The following is a 10,462-nucleotide window of genomic DNA, read 5'->3' on the forward strand; positions in this document are numbered from 1 at the left end:
CTTGAACCTGTATTTGGTTTAATCACTTTCTGGTCATTTTTATGTAAGGGTTAATGCCCGACGAGGTGTCCATTGTCAGGTAGGCTATTAATGGACGACGGCGAGGCGTGAACCGTCCGACGCACAGCCGAAAGTCCATTAATACCTGACAGACAATGGACACCTCGAAGGGCATTAACCCGCTTATACCATGGTCACTTGCCAAATAACACATTTTTAAAACATTAGTTTATATTTTAATTAGTTTTACAATCGAAATATAAAGTTTTTACAAACAATAACTTGGTTTCCCTGGTTACGCCTGACGGTTTATTTAGCAACCGGAGATATTTATAGTCCCGATTTATAGTCCATATAGATACTTTGACTGCCTGTTGCTATAGTTACTCACAGCTGATGTAGCCAGCGCATTTATTTATTAATTTCGAATGGTAAACAGTCAGTTTCACCAGAACTCCTTAACTAGGTGTCCTCTATCACTTTTTAATGGACACCCTGCAGCCAATCAGAATCGAGTATTCACCCAGACCATGGTATAAACATATTTAATTTGAAGTTATAACACTTTCTGAAGGCAAACTCTTAAAAATAGATGTCAAAAGGGTGTTTTCACAGTGATGAACTATTTTTGGATTCCCATAAAACAGTTCTTAAAATAACCACTTTTTTTCCTAGTGTGAGAAACATTTTAAATAATCTAGAGAACCTTGCCAATAAAGAACGTTTATTTTCAATAGTGTATATGAAGACAAGCGAAAAGTTAATTCTGTGCTAATAACCTATATAAGGTGACCAAAGGGAGACTGAAAACTAGGATATGTAATTGTGTGCTGATAACAGCATAGCAGACCTACAGTATTCATCAGTGTATATTTAGACCCATTAATCAACTCAAATCTCCTGTGTGCCACTCAAAGCTCCATGTAGGACAAAGCCTAATAGGGGAATGTGTTCACACCGTATCATCTACTGGAGTGTGACATGAGTAACATAAAAATGTAATTGCACAAAGTTTAACTTTGAAAAGTGACTAAGCTCTGTGTGGTTGAAATGCCCAATGGTGACTATTTCTATGTTAACATATATGTTTTGTGTCATAATAATGGCTCTAAACCAGGGTTATTATAGTAATCTAAAACTAAAATTAGAACCATAAAAAAGGGTACTTGAAATAAAATAAATGTTAACTAAAATAGAATAATATAAATATAAAAAAAGTATTTTATTTCAGCAAGTTACTAAGACATGCACCGACATTTCTCATTTAAATTGGTTTATCTTAATGTACTGAAATAACTCAAACTAAAATAAAAATAAATAAAAACTATATTGACATTAAAAAACAAATAAAAAATGACTAAACGCACATAACTAACTTATCTTTAGTTAACACGTAACTTTAAAATTAAAACAGAAGATATAATATAAACTAATTTTAAAATATGAATAAAAACTATAATAATATCTCAATAATACTAAAGTAACATGGCTGTAACATATTAAACATATTAAGAAAGACTGAAACAAAAGACAGCACTGAAAACATTGTAAATTTTCTTTTTATTGTTCAATATATTATTTATTCATAAAATATTTGGCAAACCCATCCTTTAAAATGCTATAGCCACTGAAAATATAAATAAAAAATGCACTTCTTGGTTTGTCTGTGCAAGATTATGTCGGAAGACAAGTTGCATCTGGCTACAGCAAGTGCACTTCAGAACTATTCACAGTTAAGAACATCTTGTGTTTTTAAAACAGACTTGTGCAAAGCAGTGACCATAGTGATGGGACTGCATCGGTCTGGCATGAAAGCTCAGGGGTAGAATTAACAAGAAGGACCTCAAGAGCTGGATCGGATTCAATGACCTCTCTGTCCTTTACTCGGCCTTCTGTTTGCCCGTCTCTGGGGGCGGCACTGGTTCCTGATCATCCAGTAACGCCTGCTTTCGCTCTCTCTCCTTGATCAGCTGCACGCCACAGTAAGTCACTAACAGCACCGAGAGAGTGGAAAGGGGGAAGCCTGAGGGAATCGCAAGAGTCCTATTATTCTCCATGTACATGCTGTTTTTTCCATTCCTCAAGAATCTTTGTGCTGATACAACTTTGTTTTAACATTTTTACACACACACACACACACACACACACACACACACACACACACACACACACACACACACACACACACACACACACACACATATATATATATATACAGTACTGTGCAAAAGTCTTAGGCATGTTAATATCCCTCCTCCAAAGAAATGGCTTTAAGTCAGTTATTTATATCTTTTGTTGTAGTGTGTCAGTAGGAAATATCAGTTTACATTTCCAAACATTCTTTTTGCCATTAATTGTAATAATCCAGTGTGATTTGTGTATGCACAAGGAGTCTGACAACAGCCAGGATGATCTGATCTCACCATCATCGAGATGCGGGAACGTCTCCAAGATGCTTGAAGAAACCTTCCTGCAAAGCTACCTGAAAAACTATGTGCAAGTGTATCTGGACAAAAGCCGTTTTAAACGCAAAGGGTCATTACACCACATATTGATTTGAATTAGTAATTAGAGCTGGTAAGTCCCGCCCCTTCCGTAAAACCCCGCTGGACCTCAAGGTTGAAAAACCGTCAATGCAAGTGAATGGGAGAAAATAATTATTTTCTGGTCCCGTTTGAATTGTGCCATGAATGTGAACATATGTTGTATGTGAATTTTTTATATAATCTTTCATGTTACGAGTTTGACAGTATATGGTATGATTCTTCGGCTAGCAGTTGTGGAAGAGACATAACGAGAAAGACTACATGTCGCCTATGTGACGTCACCCCATAAAGTTGACTTACCCGTGGTTTTCGCCAACCTCAACGATTTTGTCCTCTCCCTGAAAGAAGGCGATGAAGTGCACCAAAGACACAGCCATGTTTAGCGGGATCCGTGAGCTAGTGTCCGTGTGCGAGTGGTGGTGACGTTTCAAACGCGTCGAGAGTTGTAGTCCACAAAGTGCTCTCACACAAAGTCTAACCGTATCAAACTTCTACCCGCTAAATTGTAGCATTCTTCACACGAAAGATTATATTAAAAATTCACAGACAACATATGTTCACATTCATGGCACAATTCAAACGGGACCAGAAAATAATTATTTTCTCCCATTCACTTGCATTGACGGTTTTTCAACTTTGAGGTCCAGCGGGGTTTTACGGAAGGGGCGGGACTAACCAGCTCTATGGAAGTTAAATCATAAATAAATTCAATTTGTGATTTTATTTTTGAAAGTATTCTCACTTTACAGCATTTTAACACAAGTGCCAGTACTTTTCACAGTACTGTAGCTTTGCAGGAAGGTTTCTTCAAGCATCTTGGAGACGTTCCCGCAGTTCTTCTGGATTTAGTTTGTATCAGTTTTTTCATGTAATCACAGACTCGATGATGGTGAGATCAGATCATCCTGGCTGTTGTCAGACTCCTTGTGCATACACAAATCTCACTGGATTATTACAATTAATGGCAAAAAGAATGTTTGGAAATGTAAACTGATATTTCCTACTGACACACTACAGCAAAAGATATAAATAACTGACTTAAAGCCATTTTTTTGGGGGGGGGGCATGCCTAACATGCCTAAGACTTTTGCACATTACTGTATATATATAGATATAGATAGATAGATAAATCACATATAAGTGATTTACATATGTAAGAAATGTTTAACACATTCTACACTCATTCTAGCTACTTTTGTTTTATTTTTCATTATATAATGACCTAAAACAAAAAAAATTACCTTTAAGAAGCAGTCTTTTAGCAACCAGCTGAGCAAAATCCAGACTGTTTAGCGCCAGGACGTTGTACAGGATAATCTGCCAGAAGTTAACAGCGTTGAACAAGCCCCTGATTCGACGTGACATCGCCTCAGACATAAGATTCCGCTGGAAAATATTAATATTACATTCTGGCTGAACTCAGAGTGAGCAAATGCTGTTATTTTCATATCAGTGAAATGCAAGGCTATTCAGTCATGATGTAATATTCAAAGAGAATCATTTGGTAGTGCAATGATTGAAAACCCAAATGCTCAAATCCATCAGGCTGAATTACACTGTATTTGTTCAGTGGATGTCTTTGGGATCTTACCTCAATGGTGGAAAACGGTGGCAGAGAAAAGAGCTTAGCCACCCACAGTTCAAAGTTTAGGCCAAAGCAGTTAAAGAAAGACCAGATGTAAACCAGCTCACAGGGTCCGAGCCACAGAGTTGTGACAGCAAAGGTGCAGATGGTTGCAAGAAGCTCCTTGAAGATAGCATCATGGTTTTCTCCGATATAGTCATAGACATATCTTTAACAAAGAACAGGAGATATATGTTGTGAAGAATGTTTTTCCTGAGTATATGATTGATATAGCAATATATATTAAAATTATACATGGGATGATACACATGGGATTGATTATTTGCTCACTTGCATAGCCAGTCATTGATTCCTCTGTCAAAGTGTCTGAAAAGTCAATGTCAGGAGAAACTGTTAACATGTGATCTGGTTACACAGACCCAAAAACATGCTCCATTTCTCTTCTGTTAATGACAATACTTACGTTTCAGCGAAGACATAGAGCATTGTGATGCATTTAGGAGGCTGAGGGGGGTCAAGATGGTCCAGTCTGGATACCGTGTTGATGACACCAAACATGACAGCTGCTTTCACCCAGTCATACACCAGATTAGAGTATGCCAAACCAGCTGAAAAGCAATACAATCAATATTGTAGTGAGTGAACAAATGAATTTCTACTTACAAATAATTAGAAACTACTAGTGACATCATTTCTAAACATCCACTGTCCTATCTAACTATTTACTAAAATGAAATAATTGTATCAAACTGACCCAGAGACCAGTCAGACAGTTGCTTCAAAAGCTTCAAATCATTAGGGATGGTCAAAATGTAAAGGAAATGGAAGAAGGCATCCACCACCAAAATAGCCCCAAGGTGCACCAAAGCATGAATGGTGATGTTCCACATCTCTCTTTCTTTACGAGTCAAGTTAGGGTTGTTAGCCTGAGAATATCAGAGGGATCATTATAATGCATACTTAACCAGAGTGACATTATCAACACAATTACATTTACTGCATGTATTCTATTATATAGATTGTGTTTTATAAACACGATTTTATAGACTGGACCTTTAAAATTGTGTTTTTCTTGAGAACAATGTTTAAAAGGTATCGGATTCTTGTTGTACAGGTCTCACCTGCTCATGGAAACGATCAAAGGTCATGACAGGTCCAAAGAAGAAGAAGGGGAGGTAGAAGTTGTACTTGATCAGATCCATGAAACTGTAGTTACCATCTTTCTTCTCACAGTTCTCTAGAGCAAAGCTCATACAGCGCATAATGGAGAAGCCGCAGCCCCCGTAGAACAAGACGTCTTGCAGATCAAAGGAGCCAGTCGCAAAGCCTTCCTGCATTAAAACATTATCAGAACATCAACTAAATGGTTTTTCACATGCTGATGTGGACGCCTGAATTGCATCCAATTACATCTATGCTTCATTTGGCCAGTGTGTTGGGTTTAACTTTATTTTTTTTGGTTAGACTGTGGGGAAAAACATTTTATAACACTGCATTCACACAGGGCATCGACGTCAACGCTTGACGGAGGGCGTGTCTGGAGCTTGGTGCTGACGCGACCGTCATAGTGCCAACAGCCAATCACATTACTTTTCTGGTGTTGCATGAACGCAATTGGCTACCGTCTGCACTAGGGTATCTGCATAGGCGATCTGATTGGCTGATGCCTGCGTTGGCGCTTGAAAAGTTGCCGTGAGCAACGCCAGTGACGTGGCACAACGAAACCCACATTTCAGTTCGGCAATGCATGACGTCACCCATTCAAAGTAAATGAGAAGCGTTAATGCCGACGCCCCATGTGAATGCACCGTGAGAGGCATTATAAACGACGATACAATAACTATGGACTTTCTCACCTGCCAACTGTTAAAGGGCTCCATCTTAAATGTTGCCAGGCTGGTAAGTCCAGCCACAAAGCAGAGCCACTTCCTCTTGACGAGGGAAACACTGTAGAGGATGATGCAGTGAGACAGGACGAGAGAGAGGTATGTCCATCCCATAGTAATCAGGACAGCTAGAGATCCATACATCATATAGATCAAAGATCTGTTCTGTGGGTTACGAAGAAAATTTCTTGTGAAAAAACACATTCATGTAATCCAGCTGTCACATGCAACAATATTGAATGGGGTTTTAAAGGACTTTTAAGTCTCTACTGTTTCTAAGTGTTAGAAATTACAATATAGTCCAGCATTCGCTTGAGTTGTAGCAGCACTAATATTAGTTGGTCAATTAGTATGATCAAAGAAAATAAGTAGGCCTACTTTCAGAGTTACCTTGAATGCATCTATACCAGTCTTCTTTCACAGCAGACGAAATACATGTAACATTTCACACAACATTCAGATTAGATCACACATGCACTGTCAATATCAAAATGCTTTTTTTCACTATATCATTGGTTAACAGTTGTTGGCATATAAAATCATGCAACATTCACAAATCAACAAATAGTATTACTCTTAAGTCATTGTAAATGACCCGATCATTGTGCACAGGATGCATAACTACATACAGTACCTTTGGAGACAACATCGAGCAGATCTTAGCAAAGATCACATGACCAGAGAGGGCAAACAGGATATGGTTGCGGAAAGTGGTAAACCACATAACCCATTCAAAATCTGACGCATCCTGAAGAGATAGAGGATATCAGTCACAGAAAGCTTAAATATGATTAAATACGAGTCATTTATGTAATAACTATGATCCTTGCCATTTTTCGGCCAAAGTAGTGCCATCCTGGTTTCACATTCTCCCTAAATGCCCTCCTGTTTACATGCTCTGGAAATAAAAGAGAAAAGATTCACAAAAGCAGCAAGGTGCATTTCAGGCTAAATAATAAAACTTACCACCTGATCACGTCATGTTTCTTTTACATTTTAAATCAAGAAGGACGTTGAAATTTGTTTTATTGCTATAGAATTACAATATTTATTGTGTATGCATGCAGTCTCTGCAGACAGCTAACCATGAATTCCATGTGTTATAGAAATGAATAAAATGAACATTAGATTCACATGATTCAACAGCAAATAGGGTGAGCTCCAGCCTCCAGAGCAAAACCTAATAGCATTACATAAGGTAAATTTTGCCAGCCTGCATATTCAGAGGCTCTCTGTGATAATCCAGACTCTCATATATATTTTGAGATTATGAGATGGTCCTGTGAAATTTGAAAAATCTTTTCAACATGAATTACAAAGATAATACAAATTGCATAACAGATCTTATTTAAAAGTCAGGGGTTGTTGAGGGTTTCAATGTAGGGCTGGATTTAGAAATAACTAAATGATTAAGTCTAAAAAATATGTTTCTGTTTATGTGCCGATAAGTAGACATAATCAATATGTATATAATATGGACAAGACATGGCTGATTTGCTCCAGGACCAGCATGGATGCCAATAAGCAAAACAATCTGCCCACACACAAACAATAATGCTACATCTATAGTGCTCTAATTTACAATGAACAAGAGAAAATGCACCTTTACTCATGGTGTTCTAGGGCATCCATGATGGACATGAATATAATTATGTGTCCTTAATGTAGAAAGAAAAAGCAAGAGATAAAAATAAAGTGTACCACTGGAGGCCTCAATGATCCAGCTGCCTGCCCATAAGAGTGCAAGAGAGACGACAGCAGTGTACAAGTACAGCTCAATCTTGGGAAGGGCTGCCTTGATCCCCATGGTTAACCTGAAGAGAAGTCTTAACATTAGAATCCAATTAACTTACACTCACATGAAAATGATCTTACAAGTTAACTTAAAGGCAAATCTTACAGTTACACACTACCCCCACAAGTTTAAGGTTATTTTTTATTGTTTGTCATGTTAAATGTTCATGAACCAATGATTAATTATGATGTCGAATCGTATTTATTTCGTATTTTATTATTTGTTCGTATTATACAATATTTTGATTAGCTCCGCTGTCATACTCACTAACGGCCGTTGCGGGTCAAACGTCACTAACACTCACTCCTCAGATATTCACCGATCCTTCTCTTCTTTCAGGTATTTTACAACCAGGTCAAAAGGACACTATTTCAATACTTTTCGTATATAGAAAAGTATATTTGAGTTTAGTGCGAAAGTTAAGCTCTAAAACTGTAAGAAAAGTTATACTGTGAAGCAATGGAAGGCGAGGAAATTTTCACCTAATGATATCAGCGGGCAATTATTTGTCCAATCACAGGAGATTTTTGTGCCGTGTCTATTAATATTAATGAGGTTACAAGTTGGAGTAAAAAAAGATTTACAATTCATACGATAAATCTTTTTTTACTTTTTTTACTCATACGATAAATCTTTTTTTACTTTCAACTTGTAACCTCATTAATATTAATAGACACGGCACAAAAATCTCCTGTGATTGGACAAATAATTGCCCGCTGATATCATTAGGTGAAAATTTCCTCGCCCATAATCAAGTTTTACTTGCAGAACTAGTTTTCAAAATCCAATTTATAAAGGAGTGGTGCTCTGTAATGCTTAAAACATTAGTTTAATTAATGGTTAGTTTTTGTTGTTGTTGGTAGCCTACAACAAAAGCATATTAACTTGTAGGCCTCATGTGAGCCTTTTAAATGTTAATTTAGCCTAGCAATTTATTTGCACTCGCAGTACTTTAGTTCATTTCAGTTCCTGTGAAATAACAACATAATAATGTTTGTAAACTACACTGTAAACTCTGTACACTGTAAAAAAAAAAAGTAATATTATGATAACATATGTTCTTACATTGTCATCAAAATAAGTTAAGCAATTTTTAACTATTTTATTAAGTCAGTAGGCTATAATGTAATTTAAGTTGAAGTGACTTAAACATCCAAGTTGATTGAACTTAAAAATTTAAGGCAGCATCCTCTGCCAAGTGCCAACAGTTAAAGTAGGCTACATGTAAAAGCTGATATTTTGCAGGAAAAAAAGACCAGCATTACACCGCATAATAATTAGTAAAAGTAGCCTACACACACAATGCTCATCAAGAATTAATATAGCTTATTAATTTACGCATTACGCTATTAACACCAAAACTATATAGGCTATGCCTCCGCCTAGGCAATCAATAACAAAACTAAAACAAATTAAACAACAAAAACATTGGCACTTAGTTGACACCCAGTCTAATTCTCAGAAGACAGTAGTCAGTGACTTAAATGGGAGTGCCTGTTTTCACGGCTCTTCAGAAAGAGCACAGTCAGCTGCGCCGTGCCGTACAACCTCTTCCTATTTTAGCCTGTGCAGTTGCTCATGGTAGTACAGTGCGGCAGCTGCAGCGCAATGCGATCTCCCACACATCAGGAGATCCTTCAGGAGCATGAGAAACCAAGGAAGAGCGCTCTGGCCACTCACTTTCCTTGATCTTGACATTTAATTAATTACGAAGGCATGCGTGTACCTGTTCAATTAAAATCAGAGTATTTGTGTCGACTAATTAATATACATACACGCAAATCCAAAGTCCTTTTAGATGTAAATGATGCTGCACCAACCTCCAAACGCCCACACGCCGCCTCACTTATGGTCCGTGGGACTCTGTCTGTTTGCAACACTGTGTACAGTAAGTACAGTAATTCAAAACGGAGTGCACTTGCTCAGTACTAACCTCGTGTCTGCCTTTCACCGCCGTTAAGATGTTTGAAGACAGGTGTCAACCCCCACAAAATTGGGGGTAAAAAAGAAAAGAAAAGAAAAGGGGGGTGAGTAGGGGCTTCTCCTAATACATCCGTCCCGGTTTCCCAGTGCCAATGGTGCACTGTGAGAGGCAGCAGTAGCTGGTGTGGATGCTGCGGGAGGGGTGTAGAGAGTGTATTTATAATCCGGATTGGAACCGCCAAGGGGTGGCACCAAGTGTCCGTCAAAAAGGCGCAAAAATTGAAGAAGCGCTAAATGATACAGGTGATGGATGGCCGGTTGGAGAAATTCCTTTATGTTCTGGTCCGTGGGATGATATAGGCTACTACTGTCACAAAGCAGTCCCGAGAGCTCATCCAGTGAACCATCACTCACTTCATGCCATAACTTTGGTATTAGTCTATTTTTCCAACTGGGCTACAATGCATAAAAATAAATAAATAAACTGTAGGTTGAATCTGCAATGCACCCTTTGTTATTATCTGTAGCCTAAAGCCTTTAAACGATTAGGCTATACATTTTCCTCAGTGAGGGGGCTCAAATCAATGAAGGTGAGGATAATATGGGTGATTTTAGTGACCTCAAACGAGCGAGGGAGTCCCGCGGATTTGCGCTACGCCACTGTATATGGCCAGGCTATTGATTCAATAAAAACTTTGCAACTTGCCTTATAAGTAAAGGTATACGG

General features: G+C 37.9%; 1 protein-coding gene across 1 annotated transcript; it reads right to left on the reverse strand.

Annotated features, from left to right (window-relative positions):
* Positions 1-1,541: 1,541 nt before the first annotated feature.
* Positions 1,542-9,927, reverse strand: hhatla (hedgehog acyltransferase like, a). The gene is made up of 12 exons (XM_081373679.1): positions 9,746-9,927; positions 7,719-7,831; positions 6,848-6,915; positions 6,652-6,765; positions 5,988-6,182; positions 5,253-5,462; positions 4,886-5,057; positions 4,595-4,739; positions 4,462-4,497; positions 4,138-4,339; positions 3,788-3,932; positions 1,542-2,023 (listed from the first exon to the last, which is right to left on the reverse strand). The coding sequence occupies exons 2-12, from the start codon at positions 7,822-7,824 to the stop codon at positions 1,881-1,883; spliced, it is 1,536 nt and encodes a 511-aa protein (XP_081229805.1). The 5' UTR covers positions 7,825-7,831; positions 9,746-9,927; the 3' UTR covers positions 1,542-1,880.
* Positions 9,928-10,462: the final 535 nt, after the last annotated feature.

This window comes from Scardinius erythrophthalmus (genome assembly GCF_964197995.2).
Source record: "Scardinius erythrophthalmus genome assembly, chromosome: 9".
NCBI classification, from domain to species: Eukaryota; Metazoa; Chordata; class Actinopteri; order Cypriniformes; family Leuciscidae; genus Scardinius; species Scardinius erythrophthalmus.

Excerpts from the sequence above, each read along its gene's own strand:
- hhatla (XM_081373679.1), bottom strand. The coding sequence starts at position 7,824 with ATGGGGATCAAGGCAGCCCTTCCCAAGATTGAGCTGTACTTGTACACT. Across the intron at positions 4,740-4,885 it reads ACTGTCTGACTGGTCTCTGG|CTGGTTTGGCATACTCTAAT; the intron begins GTCAGTTTGATA and ends ATTGCTTTTCAG. Across the intron at positions 3,933-4,137 it reads CACCGTTTTCCACCATTGAG|CGGAATCTTATGTCTGAGGC; the intron begins GTAAGATCCCAA and ends AATATTTTCCAG.